Genomic DNA, 20,729 nt, shown 5'->3' with positions numbered 1-20,729 from the left:
TCTGTGTTCAACTTCCTGTTCCCACATTGAAAGTTTAATGAAAAGCGCACGTTGACTTTGAATCACGGACCTGTCCTGTAAATGCTTGTGCAGCTGATGCGTGTCGTCTTGATCACGTCAGGGAGGGCTGTAGTCACCAGACATACGCTCGTCTGATCGTTTGGAGCCCAACAGCAGTGTCTCTGTCCCTAAAATGTGAACGAGGCTTTAATGATGCCAGAGGAGAGACTTGTTAATCACATATGATTTTACTGCAACGTCCTGATCTTTAGTGACCGAAAGGACGAAATGGGACGATTTATGGCCAGTGTCAAATGGTGTGGACTTAATTTAGTTTATGATAATAGGCAGACAACACATCTCTTCAGGACTGGGGCAAAAACATGGTAAAAAAGAAACAAATTGCAGTCATGTAGTGTTTTTTCCGGTCACGTAGTAATATAAAAACACTGTGAAAATTATTCAAATGTATTACTCGCTACAATCTCAGGAACACGAGTTACGAGGCCATTTGATTATGGTTCAATTCAATTTATTTCGTTACACCCAAAATCACAACAGCAGTTGTCTCGGTGAGCGTTCCATAATAGTTGATTCAACCGACAGAAGGTTAGAAAATTAAACAACGAATCAATCAAAAGCTCATTAAACAACGTTCCCAGAGAATCCCATGTCCTTGACCTCCATCTTGGCAAAGAAAAACTCCAAAAAACCATTTGGGAAAAAGTAGGAACCCACGACAGGCTGCAGAGAGAAGGAGGCTCGTCTGGTGTAGGGAGAGTTCATCCAGTCATGTGAGGAGCATCTGGATCTACAGGTGGGACGGGGTGGGGCATCGAGACTGTTCTTCTTGACCAAATGAATAAAGAGAAGAATAAAGATGAAAATGTTGAAAACGCTTTAAACCCTACGGTCATACAACGGTGCATCTAATTTATACAAACGTCCACCGGGGGGCACTCCAGCAGGAAGCGTTTGACACACTGTAGAGGACGACTGTGGTCCAGGGGACACATCATGTTTTCTATGTTTTAAGCTTCAAAACGCTGTGTGTTTTATTACAATTTAACTCATACTCACAGAGAAATGAGTCTAATTTGTCCCGCGGCGCAGTCCCGGGTGCACCGCGAGTCCCCCGGTTCAAAAGACGCATCATTACCGTGTGTGTAAATATGCGGCTTATTGACCGGTGCGGCCCGCATATGTACAATTCATTTATCTTTGTAAATTCCGTGTGCGCTGCTTTTATTCAGGAGCGCTGTGCAGCCCAAAAAGTACCGTACTTACTTCTACTACTAATAATACAGATGAATATTAAACCACTCCTACATACCAAACACAACGGTAATCAAAACAATGTCTTAAATACTTATCAATATTAACAACTTGGCCGTCTACCAAAACACCATCAGTTGAATTGGATAGTGACATCACATTCTGTCTCACGGCAACAAAGTCCTGGGTTTGATTCTCAGACCTGTGTTGTTCTGCCTGTGATTGAGTCTTTTCCCTGGGGCAGTGCCTTGATTTTGCCTGATATCAACAACAAGTCAGTTTCTTGATTAAATAAATGACATTTCTGCTGCACGCCGGCGTTTCATAGCTCCGACGGTAACTCCCTTTAACTGAACGGCAGCCGAACACACAAGGATACATCCACCTCCCACTGACACAAACCTCACAGAACCTCACCTTCTCCCTCCTTAACATTCAAACCGGGCGAAAAGCGATAAATATCCATACGCAGCCTGTGATAAGGAAGCATAAATGAGCCTTTTAAAATGCACCGGCGCCCTCTCAGCCCAGACCCCGCTGTTAGCCAAATGTTTCCTGACAGAGGTGCGCGGGGTCATCTCTGTGAGCTGTGTATCCAAAAGGTGGTCTTTTAATTGTATTGTCGAGTCCATTGCCCCCCCCCCCCCCCCCCCCCCCCCCCCCCCCTCATTGCCGTGTGTTCTGTGCAATGGTACAGAGAGCCCTTTTCTCCTTTTGCATTTGATTAAAGCCTCTAAATAACATTGACCAGATGGTCGCCCCGGGGGCCAAGGGCGACCCGACCTGTGTCTTTACTGTTTTTACATGAGGCGTATTCACGTGGAAGGGAAATATAGCACCGAAGAAGCCATGAGATGAGCCCGGTGTAGTGTATGAAAGGTCACGGGTCCTATTTTGTGCATTGTTCATGTTTGAAACTGTCATATTTTGCCAGACACGCGGCGACACGTACGCCATCGGCAGCCATGTTGGCTCTGGTCGCTGTAAACAAATGTCAACACGGAAGGATATCTGCACGAACTTCGCAAAAATTTGTTTGGTGATTGACATTTATACGGCAAATTACGTTGTGCAAAAATAAAGCAGCATTTAAAGACAGAGCTATGCGTTCATTGCTAATCGATGTTAGCATGGGTGATTAGCATGCAGGTCAAATGATGGACTCCCAATACATTTTCTAAAACATGCAAGTGTCTGAAACTTTCCCTGTGCGTGGAAATAGTGCTGCACTAAATGTGAAAGTATTTAAGTGATATTGAGCGTTTAATGCTTAGAATGATGAATGTCTTTGCCAGAAAATTGTGCCCCCCAACGGGCAATGCTGAAATGCTAGGTACGAGTTTGGTGATGATTTATGGACTTATAAAGAGCACGATAGCCTTTCAGATTTCTACCTTTCATGTGACAAATCTGGGAAATGTTGAGTTTGTTTTAGTGATGCTCGGGCGACCTCGTAAACGGGATAAATGAAACAAGCGTGAAAGAAGTATGTTTTTGATGAGGGGACAGTGTTTTAGCATGGCTGAAAGCTCAAAAAACTAATTGTGTTTTTTTCAAATAATAATAATTTGTACAATAATAATTCCCCCAAGCGTCTGTTGTCATTGAACAAAAAGCCAGCAATTGCCATGCCGACACCTGCAGCATGGCATGAAAAGGAAAACCAATGGCAGCAAGTTCACGGTTGCTAAGCTGCGTAGCGACAATTACAGTCTGAGCATTGACTTTATAAAACACAGAGGAGCTTCTTTACAACGACGCGAACCAGTCTGCGCACTAAACAGAGTGGATTGTTGAAATTGTATTGTTAGCCTTTATTGTTAGCCTTTATCGTTAGCCTTTATCGTTAGCCTTTAATGTTAGCCTTTATTGTTAGCCTTTATTGTTATCCTTTATCGTTAGCCTTTATTGTTAGCCTTTATCGTTAGCTTATCGTTAGCCTTTAATGTTAGCCTTTATTGTTAGCCTTTCTTGTTAGCCTTTCTTGTTAGCCTTTATTGTTATCCTTTATCGTTAGCCTTTCTCGTTAGCCTTTAATGTTCTCCTTTATTGTTATCCTTTATTGTTATCCTTTATTGTTAGCCTTTATCGTTAGCCTTTATCGTTCGCCTTTATCGTTAGCCTTTATCGTTAGCCTTTATCAATAGCCTTTATCGTTAGCCTTTATCATTAGCCTTTATCGTTAGCCTTTATCGTTATCCTTTATCAATAGCCTTTATCGTTAGCCTTTATCATTAGCCTTTATTGTTAGCCTTTATCGTTAGCCTTTATCGTTAGCCTTTATCGTTAGCCTTTATCAATAGCCTTTATCGTTAGCCTTTATCATTAGCCTTTATCGTTAGCCTTTATCGTTATCCTTTATCAATAGCCTTTATCGTTAGCCTTTATCATTAGCCTTTATTGTTAGCCTTTATCGTTAGCCTTTATCGTTAGCCTTTATCGTTAGCCTTTATCAATAGCCTTTATCGTTAGCCTTTATCATTAGCCTTTATCGTTAGCCTTTATCGTTATCCGACAGAACTAGAGAATCCGGGAAGAAAAGAGGAGGCGGTCTGGCGGTGTATGTGAACACGAGCTGGTCCAAACCCGAACACTGCACAGTGAGGGAGCAGCTATGTAACAAGGATATTGAACTATTGGCTATTGGCATGAGGCCATACTATCTGCCCCGGGAGTTCTCACATGTGATTTTAATCGCAGTCTATGTGACCCCGTCTGCCAATGCTGAAAATGCTTGTGAAGCACTACTCTCCTGCACTTGTAGGCTGCAAACACAGCATCCACAGGCTCTCTTCCTCATCTCTGGTGACTTTAACCACGCTTCTCCCTCTTCTGTCCTACCAACATACACCCAGTATGTTACCTGCCCCACCAGAGAGAATAGAACATTGGACTTGTTTTTTGCCAACACCAAGGAGGCTTATTCCTCTTCCCCCCTCCCTCCCCTGGGCAGCTCGGACCACAACCTTGTACATCTGAGGCCTGTGTATGAACCCATCGTGCGCAGGCAGCCTGTGGTGTCCCGTGAGGTGAGGATGTGGTCTGCTGAGAGCGAGGAGGCTCTGAGGGACTGCTTCAGCACCACTGTCTGGACTGAGCTTTATGACCCACATGGGGAGGACATCAACACCATCACAGAGTGCATCACGGACTACATCAACTTCTGTTTTGAGAACATTGTTCCCTCCCGGACGGTGCGGTGTTTTCCAAACAACAAGCCATGGATTAACCGTGAACTGAAGGCTCTGCTGAAGGAGAAGAAGAGAGCCTTCAGGTCAGGGAACAAGGAGGAGCTGAGGACTGTGCAGAAGGAGCTGAGGAGGAAGATCAGGCAGGCTGAGGCCGGCTACAAGAGGAGGATGGAGGAGCAGCTGCAGCAAAAGAACATTCAGGGAGTGTGGAGGAGCCTGAAAACCATCTCGGGCTTCAAAATCCCCCCTGCCCAGACAGAGGGGGATCTACAGTGGGTGAATGATTTAAATGCTCACTTCTTGAGGTTTGATCGGTCACCCGCCCCTCCCCCTGCACAGCTGCATGCTCCCTCTTCCACAGCTGGACAATGCCCTGCATCTGTTCCTCTTCGCTTATCTGCCCCGGACCATCAGCTCCCCACTTCGCCTGGACTCACCCATCCCCCCAGCACACGGTCCCCCTGCCAACCACTGACTGTCACAGCAGCACAGGTGAGGAGTGAGCTGAAGAGGATTAAAGTGAGGAAGGCAGCAGGACCTGATGGCATCAGCCCCAGGCTCCTAGAGCCAGAGTCGGCTCTACCTCCTGAGGAGACTCAGGTCTTTTGGAGTGACAGGGCCACTCCTGAAGACCTTCTACGACTCTGTGGTGGCATCAGCTCCTGTACGGTGTGGCCTGCTGGAGCAGCAGCATCACAGAGAGGGAGAGGAAGAGGCTGGACAGAGTCATCAAGAAGTCCAGCTCCGTCCTGGGCTGTGCTCTGGACTCGGTGCAGGAGGTGGGGGACAGGAGGGTCCTGGCTAGATTCACATCTATGCTGGACCATGAGTGTCACCCCCTGCAGGACACTCTCTCTGCTCTGGAGAGCAGCTTCAGTGAGAGACTGATCCACCCTCGATGTGTGAAGGAAAGGTTCCGTAGGTCTTTCCTTCCTGCTGCTGTCAGACTTTATAACAAAAACTGTTAGTACTGAACACTCGCAATACTGACCTAACCTAATACTGATGTGCAACTCTGTCATATGTGCAATTGCTGTTGAAATTCATGTGCAATCTATGTGCTGTCGTGACACATATTCATGTGCAATTACTGTCGTGATCACATGCAATGGTATTTATGTATTTATTTATTTATTTGTCTATGGGAGTTTTTATTTATTTATAGGAGATCTTCTACTGAAAGTGTTTTTCAGACTTCCTATAAGTGATCTGTTCTTCTGTATCTATCTCTGTATCTACCTGCGTTGCACCAATGAAATTTCCCCATGTGGGACAATAAAGGAATATCTTATCTTATCTTATCTTATCTTATCTTATCTTATCCTTTATCAATAGCCTTTATCGTTAGCCTTTATCATTAGCCTTTATCGTTAGCCTTTATCGTTATCATTTATCGTTAGCCTTATTCGTAAGCCTTTATCGTTAGCATTTATTGTTAGCCTTTATTGTTATCCTTTATCGTTAGCCTTTATCGTAAGCCTTTATCATTAGCCTTTATCGTTAGCCTTTATCGTTATCCTTTATCGTTAGCCTTTATCGTAAGCCTTTATCGTTAGCCTTTATTGTTATCCTTTATCGTTAGCCTTTATTGTTATCCTTTATCGTTAGCCTTTATTGTTAGCCTTTATTGTTAGCGTAGGACTATTTACCCTCTGCATTTGACCCACCCTTTTATGGACACGCCCCTCAAACCGCCTCATTCTAGTAAAGAAAGTACAACTGTATTGTACTTGGCTGACAAAACTGCGACGTCTTCGGAGAGTTCCAGAACCACCGGGAGCAGGCTCATATTACGCTTTCTTATCTCTTCAAACAACTTGTTGGACTTTTTTCCTGGCGCTCTGAAGAGGAACTCGGAATAAGTCATAAAAGAAACCTGTCAAAAGTGTCGCGAGACCGTCACGACCAGAAGGAGAAAGTGAAATTGAAAGTAATTACGGCTTTTATTTCTCCCTTTTGAAAGAAACGAGCAGTAGATTGAAGCTGACCGTCCATTGTGCCCTTCATTGATACTGGCAGAACAAAAAAAGCGATTTAAAAAAACGAGCAGAAGAAAATACTAGTGAAATTGAAGAAGAAAAAATGAAATCAGAATAATTTGATTTGACAGCTCTTTGATCAATTTTGTGGCGTGTGTTTTGGTTTTCACTGAAGGAACAATAGATTATTTCAGCCAACCAGCAACGATAATGACATCTTTAGCACTTTATTAATGACTAGATTAGACTGACTCATTATTGTTGTTTTTAAAGCTACTCCTGCCCATTAAATTGCCTGCAGGGGGACGAATAAAGTGATTTGTTTGATTTGATTGACGTGCATTAAACCTGGACATGCATCAATCTGTAGGACGCTTCCAATGATTGAAAATAATTCAAAAACTGCTGAAGAAATGCAGAAGTTGAGAGGATTTTGAAATCTCACATGGCCGCGTACCACTGTGTTTTCATTAGACGGCCCGTTCGATCGTGTCGCCGTCCTTCACGCGGATGTCTGCGGCCTTAAAATCACTGAAAAAGTCGAAAATGTTTGAGTTCTCTGCGCTATTTCTACTGTTAAAGGGGCGTCACTAGGCAACAGAGTCCGCTTGGCTATGGTAAAGTTCACCCGAGACGATAACTGTAAAATTCCAACTTGTTAGAAGCTTATAATTAGAGGTTTTGGGGCTGCGACATGACAGTGGTAACAGACTGTGGAAAAGTAATCGGTCACAAGAAGCACTACCGTATTTCCCGGATTATAAATTGCACCAGCCAAAAAATGCATAATAGAGAAGAAAATAACAAATATAAGTCGCACTGGGGTATAAGTCGCATTTTTGGGGGAAATGTGTTTGATAAAATCCAAGACCAAGAACAGACATCTCATCTTGAAATGCAGTTTAAAATAATAACAGATGAGAGAACATGGTGAATAGGTGTACGTATGCTAACGCTAACACCTTCAGCTACATGACGTATGCTAACGCTAACAGCTTCAGCTACATGAGGCACAGACAGAACTGTGGTAAGTGTCTGGTATGTTAACGTAACATATGAACAGTTATTCAGATAACTATAGCATAAAGAACATGCTAACAAGTTTACCAAAGCATCAGTTTTACCTCAAATCACTAAATCCATTGAATTCTTCTTCCTCAACTCCTCAAACAACTCCACAAACTCCAGAGGAAGAGGAAGTGCAGATTCTTCTTCTGCGTCGCTTAGAGCCTAGAGCGCCCTCTTGTGGTTGTCAGTGTGAAAATAACAAATAATATCACATATAAGTCGCTCTGGAGTATAAGTCGCACCCCGGCCAAAACGAAAAAAGGTGCGATTCATAGTCCAGAGAATACGGTAATCATGGCGAGCAAAATCTGGCATAACAAACAAACTGGCGTGCGCAGCTTTAATTGAATGAACCGTCTATAATCTGCAGCTAACACCAGTTGTTTAACACAGCGTCTACACACAACTGCATCCCTCTGCCACTTTAACACTTTGATAATCCCCCCTGACACATCCGAGCCCACAGAGCCCACTAACCTCGCAGCTGGAGAGGTTCCTCAGTATCAGCAGCTCGTGGCAGTCGCTGTAATGGAGTTCAGACCAAAGATTTATGTGCCCTGTCCTCTCGGGGGACTTTTCTCACCCATCAGCTCGGCGGGACCCACTAGCGAAAAGTAGACACACTTTTCGCCTCGGCGCCAGAGCACGTAATGAAGACGGATAGCTGTCCAAAACGGTGGAATTAAACAACAAACAACCGTCGACACCTGTAGTTCTGAGCGACGGGCGGCGCCATCTCTGTATATGTGTGTCAGATAGTTACTGTATTTTCCGGACCATATACTTATACTCCAGAGCGACTTATATGTGATATTATTTGTAATTTACACACTTGAAACCGCATTTCATACTCCAGTGCTACTTATATATGTTTTTTTCTTCTCTATTTTGCATTTTTTGGCTGGTGCGACTCAAAGTCCGGAAAATACGGTACTTTCGTTCAAGCTAAAGTGTCAAGAAAAGAGCATAAGCAGGACTAGCCTGTTTCAGTGTCAAAAGTGACCTATGTTCAGTCAATGTTCCCTTTACGTAGTCAGAACCATAGTATCAAAATCGGTTGTATACTTTTCAAATATCGGTATCTGTAAATACTTCCATATTTCAGGACAATATTCTTTAGGGTTTATTTTCTACGCCGCTCTAAATGAATGTGGTCCATTTTATGCTGTATGAGTGCGAATACTGAGTTAATTGTAAGATGTAGAATGATGATGAAAGAGTTGAATGTATTATCTGCACTGTACACAGTATTATGAACTATGACCCCAAAACTACAGATGGAAATGAGTACTTGTTTTAGCCTCATTGCTCTTCTTTTTCCATTTTCACTCATTTTCTGTTTAAGAAATAAATAAAATAAATAAAATAAATAAAATAAATAAAATAAATAAAATAAATAAAATAAATAAAATAAATAAAATAAATAAAATAAATAAAATAAATAAATAAATAGTAATAAGAATAATAGTAATAATAACTGTTATTTTTATAAGAGTTTTTTTTATAACGACTTATTTCAGTTATCTGTCTTTTTATTATTATACTTCTGTGCCTTATCTGTTTCAGTACCTAATCTGTGTTGCAAAACTGGAATTTCTGGAATTTGTGGGGCAAATAAAGCTTATCTATCTTATCTTATCCCAAAAAGTCAAATCTGATGCATTTAGAACAGACAGGGAATGACAAACGGCCAAAGCAAAAACAGAAACGAAAAAGAAACCGGTACAAAACATCTGCAAAATGTTCCATATCGAACCAACACCATGCAACACCCGCCCTACTGTCAAATCCACGTGCTGGTTTTAGTGTTTGGAAAGTGGTTCTAGACCCTAAACTCCCGAACGTCTCCTCACCAGTCGGGCTCACAAGTGGTCCCGATCTTGCTGACGGTGTAGCGGTTCCAGCCCAGCACCGGGGGGAAGGTCCAGACGAAGGAGAACGTCCAGACAAAGAGCAGGCCCAGGACGGCGTGTTTGCCCTGGAGGCGGATGTTCCCGAGCGGCCGGCAGATCACGAAGAAGCGCTCAAAAGACAGCACGGCCAGGGACCACAGAGCCACGATGCCTGAAACACAATCATCAGTTTATTACGTTTTCTACGGTCGCAGATCAACGCTGTGAACTACCAGAATAAACCCTCTACATTGGTTATTATCGCTACTATTCTTCCTGGTGTCCATAGAAATAGACCCGGTCAATTCAGAAAAGAAATTTTATCGGAAATAAATATGTTTAAAAAAAAACAGCTATTCGAAAAAAGCAATTGTACAGCCCAACATATGCTTATTTTACGTAAGAAATAGTGAGATTTCATAAGGCCTATCAACTTTAAAAATCTAGATCAGTTTATGGACCAGGTCGAGAGACAATTTATGTCATTCATTATTTATTTGATGTATTTTTTACCTCTGATTCAGCATTAATATTGTGTCCGTTTTTAAAAATTATTGTTCTAATTGTTTGTTCTATCTATGTAGTGTATACACGTGACTACACATTGTACTATGCAGGGAACAGGGTGAAGGGGTCTAAACTATAGGGTCGTTATGAGGACTTAATTGCTCACAAACTACATATTGTTCCGTTTCTGATGCCCTCCACACAAGACTTGTAATTATATTCCAATTACTCACACATTACAATTGACAGTTATGTCTTTGTGCATAAGTTACACCTTCTTGTGACATAGTCACATACTTTATTGTCTGTTTATTTTTTTAACCGGAATCGTTATTTATTATAAAAGACAGAAAACCCACAACCACACAAGTGCCACGCCCTCAACTCCTACGCCACCAGAGAGCGGGTGCTTTTCGCTTTAATCGTTTTGTCAATATTTGTGTCTGTAAATTGAGACGAGCTAACTATGACAAACTTCACGTGATGTTCTAAACTGCGAAGTGTGAAATTGAGGTGGAGGGAAGCAAAAAAAAGATGAAAAATAAGAAGAAAATCAATGGTATAATTTGCTGTTAAATTGTCCTGCACAAACTGACTACGGTGAAATGATTTTTTGTGTGTGTCCAGGCAAACAGACACAAAGGCACGGAGGCACTGTTCAATCACAAAAGGGTGACTGTTGTTAGTGGAATGGACTTTTGGACTTTTGGGCACAGCAGCTTTGTGGACACAATCTCTATCAAATAATCGTCGTGTTCAACGCGTGTGAATATTAGCTTTTGGATTTCCTTCAAAAACATTGGAGTTCCACTGGTTCTTGTAAAGGGCAATAAACTGCAAAAGTATTGGTATTGCAACAAACTCAAATATATCACTGTAACACCAAGGTTTGAAGTTTTATACTTTTTTTTTTGAGAAGTCATCAAACTATTATTTTGATACATTGGGATTTTTAAATACATTATTAACCATTATTTAATGTAACTAAAGGCTTGGGGGAATATTTAGAAAGAATTGTATTATTGTTTACTTTTACTTTTTTACTTTTTGATTTAATAATGTCATTGTCTTTGTTATAAAAAGTGTATTTTTGGAGTCTGTAAAGTCCAGATAACAATTAAGATGATTGAAATACAACTAAATGCCAGAACATGCAACGGGATATTTGAGTCTTAAACCATTTATAAACTTGAAACTAAAAAAACAAAACAGACCACAGACTTAAGGAGAAACATAGAGAATCAGAGTCAAAAAATAAAACTAGCGCACCAGCTTCAAAAATCGCTATCGAGGATCCAAACTCCGGTCACACCTCCCTGAAGTCGGGAGGAACAAAACAGGCCAAATATTCTGTGGTGTAATCTGGGTTTAAAAGTTTTTGTCTTTCATTCTTTTGCAGTCGAGTACCGGGGTGCGACTTATACTCCAGAGTGACTTATATGTGATATTATTCGTTATTTTCACACTGACAACCACAAGAGGGCGCTCTAGGCTCTGAGCGACGCAGAAGAAGAATCTGCACTTCCTCTTCCTCTGGAGTTTGTGGAGTTGTTTAGAAGTGACACAGAGGAAGAAGAATTCAATGGATTTAGTGATTTGGGGTAAAACTGATGCTTTGGTAAACTTGTTAGCATGTTCTTTATGCTATAGTTATCTGAATAACTGTTCATATGTTACGTTAACATACCAGACACTTACCACAGTTCTGTCTGTGCCTCATGTAGCTGAAGGTGTTAGCGTTAGCATACGTCATGTAGCTGAAGGTGTTAGCGTTAGCATACGTCATGTAGCTGAAGGTGTTAGCGTTAGCATACGTACACCTATTCACCACGTTCTCTCATCTCTTATTATTTTAAACTGCATTTCAAGATGAAATATCGGTTCTTGGTCTTGGATTTTATCAAATACATTTCCCAAGACTATGTTTTTTCTTCTCTATGATGCTTTTTTTGGCTGCACTTATAATCCTGAAAATACGGTAGTCATTCATTAGTTGTTTCCTCGTTACGCCCATGCTCGATCTTCAAACTGAGCGACGGCACGGACATGGAGCAGACAGGCGCTCGCAGACAGCAGGGGTTTAGACGGAGCGGGGCGCGGGAAAACACATCCATTTATTCAGCACTAGTGGGAACGTGGGGCTTTGGCACGGACCGGGATCAACACAGTGACTCACATAAAATGTATGTATTCTGTAAACTACTCAAACCTCGGGTCCTGTATCTCATTTTAGCAACATACACAACTGTATGACTCACAGCGGGAACGTGGACGGACGTGGTGACTAATGCAAGATGCTTTGTGATTTAATGATGCGTTGGAATATTTAGCATTAGCTTTGACCCTCAGGCCTTCCTTAAGAGTTGTAATGTGTTTCCGATTAATGCCATTTTAGCACAGGGACTTAGAAGAGAAAAATAAGTCTTATTTTCTGATCACTAACCCATGTTCTTATCATTGATGCAATACGTAGGTTAATTTTAATCATTTTACCCTTTTAAACAACAAAAATGTGACGTGAAAAAATATAAAAATAATGTACAGATATTACTAGCTTCAGACTGCCAGAAAATAACATGCTGTATTTTCCTGACTATAAGTGGCACTTTATACGTTTTTTCATAGTTCTGGTCGGGGTACGACTTATACTTATATACTTATACTCCGGAGTGACTTATTTGTGATATTGTTTGTTATTTTCACACTTGCAACCGCATTTCATACTCCAGTGCAACTTATATATGTTTTTTTCTCTATTGTGCATTTTTTGGCTGGTGCGACTTATACTCCGGTGCGACTTATAGTCCGGAAAAAATGCTGTAATTATTTTTTAATATTGATGTTTATAAAAAAGCGCCAAAATTCAAGTTTCTTTGGAATACAGGGAGTTTCATGAGCTTTACAATACAATAGCAAATACAAACGTTTAAATGTTTTTCTCCCTAGTGCAATATAAATAAGTGCAACAAAAATCAGTGCAATAAGAATCAGTGCAATAAGAATCAGTGCAATAAGAATCAGTGCAATAGGAATCAGTGCGACGTAAGGGCCAGTGCAATACACACCAACTGGATTTTAATTGTTGTCCGTCACGCTCTTATTTACTGTAGAATATTCGTACAAACATGATACTTTTTCTTGTTTGCCTGTTTTTGTCCAGCTAGTAAATAGTATGTACATGTACCTCTCCGTGACATGAACCTGCCAGGGGGGTCGGCCGGGATACCATGGATTACTGTTGTATTCTATGGGAAAACAACAACAATGTCCATCTCAAAAAATAATAGCCTGGCAGGATTGGTTATATTTTATTCCCTGGGTGTGTTTTTTCATCCTCTTAGTGAAAAAGTGACACATTCTGAACATGATTCCGCACTTGTTAGAAAAATGTATCGCGTTGTTTATAGCACCGTGTCAAAATGTGCAATATTCGCGGGAAATACTGGTGAAAGTGTGGTTGCCCATCATTATGTCCTGAATGAATACTGGACTAAACAAAGTACTGCAGACTGTTTTCAGTATTGGCCTCCCACTTCAGAGACACGTATGTGGGCCTCAAAACTCCTGCCATGACACACTGATGGATACCTCTGTCCGGCTGCAGGGGAGAAGGCCAGAACAAAGGCACACGACTCAAACTGGACCAACAATCAAGGCCCGGACCGACACTAAAACTGACAATTATACAACTAATGTCGGACTTGATATGAATATTGACATTTTTGACAGACTTTGGCTCCAATAAACTGGACAAAATGTGCTGTAATCTTATTTAACTGGATATATTGTTGTTGTTTGTTTTGCTCTCTCTCTTTCTCTGCCTTATTCTGTGCTTTGAGTAAAAGACAAAATAAAAACATAAATGATCAAATACAAATTAAATAAACAAATACGTTTAAAAGAAATGAAGACAAAGAACAAAATGTCACTGTCAGGAGGGTAAAGTATCTGCTGATTCTAGCGACTGATTTATTTTCGTTATGAGACATTCTGAGCCAGTAAATATTTATGAAATCCTATTACAGGCTCAAACAAGATATTGGCTAAAATAATATTAAGGAGCAGATATCGGATCGGCGTCGATATCCGATACCAGTAGTGGTATTGGTGCATCCCTAAATCAAACGATCAAATTCTTAGGAATATTTGCAGTCACAATGAATAATTATTGTAATACAAATGTCTAACAATCAGCTCGCTCACAATAAAGGTCTTTCGAAGGGAACACATTGAATATTTGGACAACATTTATATAGTTTTGATAAGTATAAGTGTAAAATATACACTGGTATCCTGTATGTATTCAAATACTGGTGGGCTCGCCTCTCCACAGATCTGAGCCACAACTTGTTTGCTTGTCTCCATGGATGTAGACTACTTTAATGCCATACTTGGAAACCTTCCTGGCAAAGCTATACATCTCCATGGAGACAAGCCGGTGGCGGACACTCAACAAGAAAAGTGACCCAGTGCACCTTTAAAGTGAGTGGGTCATATGGCTTTGATGGCAGAAGCTGAACTTGCAGTATATCACAAAAACAAACGTTAACATAATATTTTTGTGTATTTTTTTGTTTAATTGAAGACTTCTAAGGACACTTGTTTTTGGGTCTAACTTTTAATGTGAGCACAGTTTTAAACGTAGACCCCACTGAGCTGCTCGGTTTAAATAATGAGCCTGACGCAGAGCGCGGTGTTAGTGAAGCTCTGCTGTTCCCAATGAAGCCGGGCGGGGCACGGGGCCACCTCCTGAGGTCCAACAATATACATTATGGCCATAAGTCATTTTCACCGGGCGCCTAATTAGAGCCCCCAAACTACAAGAACAACTTCAATAAGATTAATAATAGCAGGAAAAGTTTTTAAAAATACCCTAAACAAATTCAATTCTCATATTAAATCAGACTTAATAGGCCTTGTTCAACCAACTGTATTTAAACACTCCTAAATAACACTCGAGGTCAGTCAGAGGACCTGGAGGATTTGCCTGTCGTGCCTGTCGTGCCTGTCGTGCCTGTCGTGCCTGTCGTGCCTGTCGTGCCTGTCGTGCCTGTCGTGTCTGTCGTGCCTGTCGTGCCTGTTGTGCCTGTCGTGCCTGTCGTGCCTGTCGTGCCTGTCGTGCCTGTCGTGCCTGTCGTGCTTGAGGGTGCAGTGCATGGGATAATAAAGCATGAATATTGCACTTATTTCTATCATTAAAAGTATGTTTTCCGAAATGTGGCGCACTTCACTCGAGTGTCAAGCTTTACACCGAAGGCTCTAAACTCTATCCTGCAGTTCTTTTAAACTCTATCCTGCAGTTCTTTTAAACTCTATCCTGCAGTTCTTTTAAACTCTATCCTGCAGTTCTTTTAAACTCTATCCTGCAGTTCTTTTAAACTCTATCCTGCAGTTCTTTTAAACTCTATTCTGCGGTTCTTTTAAACTCTATCCTGCAGTTCTTTTAAACTCTATCCTGCAGTTCTTTTAAACTCTATTCTGCGGTTCTTTTAAACTCTATTCTGCAGTTCTTTTAAACTCTATCCTGCAGTTCTTTTAAACTCTATTCTGCGGTTCTTTTAAACTCTATCCTGCAGTTCTTTTAAACTCTATCCTGCAGTTCTTTTAAACTCTATCCTGCGGTTCTTTTAAACTCTATCCTGCAGTTCTTTTAAACTCTATTCTGCGGTTCTTTTAAACTCTATTCTGCGGTTCTTTTAAACTCTATCCTGCAGTTCTTTTAAACTCTATTCTGCAGTTCTTTTAAACTCTATTCTGCGGTTCTTTTAAACTCTATCCTGCAGTTCTTTTAAACTCTATTCTGCGGTTCTTTTAAACTCTATTCTGTGGTTCTTTTAAACTCTATCCTGCAGTTCTTTTAAACTCTATCCTGCAGTTCTTTTAAACTCTATTCTGCAGTTCTTTTAAACTCTATTCTGCGGTTCTTTTAAACTCTATCCTGCAGTTCTTTTAAACTCTATCCTGCAGTTCTTTTAAACTCTATTCTGCGGTTCTTTTAAACTCTATCCTGCGGTTCTTTTAAACTCTATTCTGCGGTTCTTTTAAACTCTATTCTGCAGTTCTTTTAAACTCTATCCTGCAGTTCTTTTAAACTCTATTCTGCAGTTCTTTTAAACTCTATCCTGCAGTTCTTTTAAACTCTATCCTGCAGTTCTTTTAAACTCTATCCTGCAGTTCTTTTAAACTCTATTCTGCAGTTCTTTTAAACTCTATCCTGCAGTTCTTTTAAACTCTATCCTGCGGTTCTTTTAAACTCTATTCTGCAGTTATTTTAAACTCTATCCTGCAGTTCTTTTAAACTCTATCCTGCAGTTCTTTTAAACTCTATCCTGCGGTTCTTTTAAACTCTATTCTGCAGTTCTTTTAAACTCTATCCTGCAGTTCTTTTAAACTCTATCCTGCGGTTCTTTTAAACTCTATTCTGCAGTTATTTTAAACTCTATCCTGCAGTTCTTTTAAACTCTATCCTGCAGTTCTTTTAAACTCTATCCTGCGGTTCTTTTAAACTCTATTCTGCAGTTATTTTAAACTCTATCCTGCAGTTCTTTTAAACTCTATCCTGCAGTTCCATATTGTTCCTGTATCATACTTTTTAATCTCAAGGCCAATTTCAGCCATTCACAAAACGACATACATTTTTAGTAATTCCAAGATTGTGAAAATCTGAATTGTAAAGAAACTTTTTTCAGACGTTGTGCACCTCGGCACACGTTTTAACATCTCTCTATGATAGTAGAAAAAGCTTCAGTTGTAGTCATCTGGACTCAGTTTGAAAAATAGACATTTCGACTCTCATCCAAGAGTCATTGTCAATAAAAGAATTTAGATCGAGAACTCCGATATTAATACTGTTCTGTGGTAAGACCCGCCCATTGGGAGGAGCCTTCCTGAAGTAGAAAGAGTTGTTTGTTTCAACAGAAACTCCCCCTTGTATCTACCGAGCTAGCCTATTCAGAATCTTAATGGGCTATTAGAAACCTCTTTGTCTTTGTGAGACCCTGGCTCAACCACCCTGAGTACCTGATTAGCATCTGAATGTCCTCTACCTTTCCAGGGGTTCAGTAACCCATTATAAATAACAGGAAGATTAAACCTTAGCCCTCCATTTCTGTTTAAAGAAGGTCTTTCTTTTTTAACAAAAAAAAAAGGTGAAGGTTTTAAGCAGGGAGAAAAGATGGTTTGAAAGAGGAGTCAAGGAAGCTATTTTTGTTAAAAAAGATAGACCTTCTTTAAACAGAAATGGAGGGCTAAGGTTTAATCTTCCTGTTATTTATAATGGGTTACTGAACCCCTGGAAAGGTAGAGGAAATTCAGATGCTAATCAGGTACTCAGGGTGTTTGAGCCAGGGTCTCACAAAGACAAAGAGGTTTCTAATAGCCCATTAAGATTCTGAATAGGCTAGCTCGGTAGATACAAGGGGGGAGTTTCTGTTGAAACAAACAACTCTTTCTACTTCAGGAAGGCTCCTCCCAATGGGCGGGTCTTACCACAGAATAGTATTAATATCGGAGTTCTCGACCTAAATTCTTTTATTGACAATGACTCTTGGATGAGAGTCGAAACGTCTATTTTTCAAACTGAGTCCAGATGACTACAACTGAAGCTTTTTCTACTATGGAACACGCCTGGACGAATGAGGGATTACACCGACATCTCTCTATGATTCAAGTCTGTGAGATCCCATTCGTCCAGGAGTCAATCTCAATCTGCAAATGGAAAACGAAGGCTCTATTTCCTTCTCGGTGTGAGCCCTTTGTAATGAAGCCACTACAAAAGTGACGCAGTGCCCCTTTATCTCCGGACATGCACAGACTTCAGCGACATGAGGAAGACGACAGACGTGGATGAACAGAGAGGCGTTTGCCAGCCTGAAGGTCAGTCCCACCATATCCTGGTCCTCACTGCATCTGGACCTCATTTAGACACTGCATTTTCCTTTGGTGTTTTCTTCAGATGGAAATACCAAAAGAAAAACAGAAAAGGATGTTCAAGCTGAGAGCGAGTCCCTGTTGTAGGCACGAGGTTAAAGGAACAGGAACCCCAACTTAGATCCCAAGAGCACTTCTGATTTAGACTCTATAAACAAAGATGTTTGGACAACAGACATGGCAGATTTCATTTTTCATTTCTGTTTTATCCACTGATAAGTCCAGAGAAACTCATTTACATTTACATTTAATCACAAACGTACACGGGAGAGAGCTGCCTCGTCCCGTTTGTTCTTTAAGCAGCAATAGTTTGGGTCTAAACACAATATCCACGTGTGCAGGAGAATTAAATATATATATCAGACTATCTCTAATATCAGTGCTGTTTAATAATGACTAATTAATCCATTTAGAATCGTTTGTGCCTCATTAGTCTCAATACAAACTAATCAAATTCAGTTTAAAACGAATTAAAACTTGCGTGAAATCTGTTCCTTCTCAGATAAACGCGTGGATCGGCTCTGCGTACCTCACTGTACCTGACTGTACCTCACTGTACCTCACTGTACCTGACTGTACCTCACTGTACCTCACTGTACCTCACTTTACCTGACTGTACCTCACTGTACCTCACTGTACCTCACTGTACCTGACTGTACCTCACTGTACCTCTCTGTACCTCACTGTACCTCTCTGTACCTCTCTGTACCTCACTGTACCTCACTGAGACTGTACCTCACTGTACCTCACTGTACCTCACTGTACCTCTGTACCTCACTGAGACTGTACCTCACTGTACCTCACTGTACCTCTGTACCTCACTGAGACTGTACCTCACTGTACCTCACTGTACCACTGTACCTCACTGTACCGCTGTACCTCACTGTACCTCACTGTACCACTGTACCTCACTGTACCGCTGTACCTCACTGAGACTGTACCTCACTGTACCTGACTGTACCTCTCTGTACCTCTGTACCTCACTGAGACTGTACCTCACTGTACCTCACTGTACCTCTGTACCTCACTGTACCTCACTGAGACTGTACCTCACTGTACCTCACTGTACCTCACTGAGACTGTACCTCACTGTACCTCACTGTACCTCACTGTACCTCACTGAGACTGTACCTCTCTGTACCTCACTGTACCTCACTGTACCTCACTGTACCTCACTGAGACTGTACCTCACTGTACCTCACTGTACCTCACTGTACCTCACTGAGACTGTACCTCTCTGTACCTCACTGTACCTCACTGTACCTCACTGTACCTCACTGTACCTCTGTACCTCACTGTACCTCACTGAGACTGTACCTCACTGTACCTCACTGAGACTGTACCTCACTGTACCTCTCTGTACCTCACTGTACCTCACTGAGACTGTACCTCTCTGTACCTCACTGTACCTCACTGTACCTCTCTGTACCTCACTGTACCTCACTGTACCTCTGTACCTCACTGTACCTCACTGAGACTGTACCTCACTGTACCTCCCTGAGACTGTACCTCACTGTACCTCTCTGTACCTCACTGTACCTCACTGAGACTGTACGTCTCTGTACCTCACAGTACCTCACTGTACCTCACTGTACCTCTCTGTACCTCACTGTATCTCACTGTACCTCACTGAGACTGTACCTCACTGTACCTCTCTACCTCACTGTACCTCACTGTACCTCACTGTACCTCACTGTACCTCACTGAGACTGTACCTCACTGTACCTCTCTACCTCACTGTACCTCTCTGTACCTCACTGTACCTCACTGTACCTCACTGAGACTGTACCTCACTGTACCTCTCTACCTCACTGTACCTCACTGTACCTCACTGTACCTCTCTGTACCTCACTGTACCTCACTGTACCTCACTGTACTCTCTACCTCACTGTACCTCTCTGTACCTCACTGTACCTCACTGTACCTCTCTACCTCACTGTACCTCACTGTACCTCTCTGTACCTCACTGTACCTCACTGTACCTCACTGTACTCTCTACCTCTCTGTACCTCACTGTACCTCACTGTACCTCACTGTACTCTCTACCTCACTGTACCTCTCTGTACCTCACTGTACCTCACTGTACCTCACTGAGACTGTACCTCTCTGTACCTCTCTGTACCTCCTCAGCCTGAAGAGGCCTTCTCCTGCACTCGGCCTCAGGACCAGGTGAAGTCACCTGTCACCAGGCCGCGCCTTCATGATGGTTTCCTCAAAGACAGTGCATCGGCTCTTACTGGTCATTATAGCTTCTGGTTCTTGGGGTTTAATGCGACTTTGTAGCAAATACATTAATTTGAAATATTGTGAGATCTCTTATCACAGCACAGGACATTCACTACAAATGGGATTTTTTTTTTTTTTTTTAAGATTTGTAATTATTGGAATTAATTTAAAACCAACACAGTCCACATTACATAACAAGAATTACAGACACAGATCTTCAATAGCATGAAAAAAGTCAAAAAACAAGAATATAATAATGATCTCTTTTGCCTGCTGTGAAAGCGTACAAAGTACATCTTTGCTGTAGTCTGGAGTCAATATTGACAGTGCCCCCTGCAGATGACGGTTGATATTGATTCCATCAGAGTTCATTTAATTTGACACAGCTCAGTGTGAAAGTGAACCAGTCCCGAGGCAGACAAACAGACGGCAACATGAAAGCCCCACACAACCTCAAAGTCTGCTACACTTCTATTCTTTACACATTTTTTTTACATTTTAGCTCATTTCCCTCTGTAAAGCAACCCAAACAATTCAAAATAAAGCGCATTCATAAGTTATCGCCATCATTATCGCCCCTAATTCAGTCATATTTGTTTCCTCTGAGAATAACTGTGCAATATTTGTATCTCGCCCCAACGCGCCGGTCGAGACGTGGCACT

General features: G+C 41.4%; 1 protein-coding gene across 1 annotated transcript in view; it reads right to left on the bottom strand.

Annotated features, from left to right (window-relative positions):
• valopa (vertebrate ancient long opsin a) overlaps positions 1-20,729 on the bottom strand; it is a 55,905-nt gene that overhangs the window by 31,387 nt on the left and 3,789 nt on the right. The window contains exon 2 of the mRNA XM_072437401.1: positions 9,367-9,577. Coding sequence (XP_072293502.1) covers positions 9,367-9,577 — 211 coding nt within the window. The remainder of the gene's footprint in view (positions 1-9,366; positions 9,578-20,729) is intronic.

The sequence above is a fragment of the Eucyclogobius newberryi genome, unplaced genomic scaffold (genome assembly GCF_026437365.1).
Source record: "Eucyclogobius newberryi isolate DKJ021-1_F unplaced genomic scaffold, fEucNew1.0.hap1 SCAF_8, whole genome shotgun sequence".
NCBI lineage: Eukaryota > Metazoa > Chordata > Actinopteri > Gobiiformes > Gobiidae > Eucyclogobius > Eucyclogobius newberryi.
The sequence above is the reverse complement of the archived record's forward strand: the minus strand, read 5'-3'. Positions and strand labels throughout refer to the sequence as shown.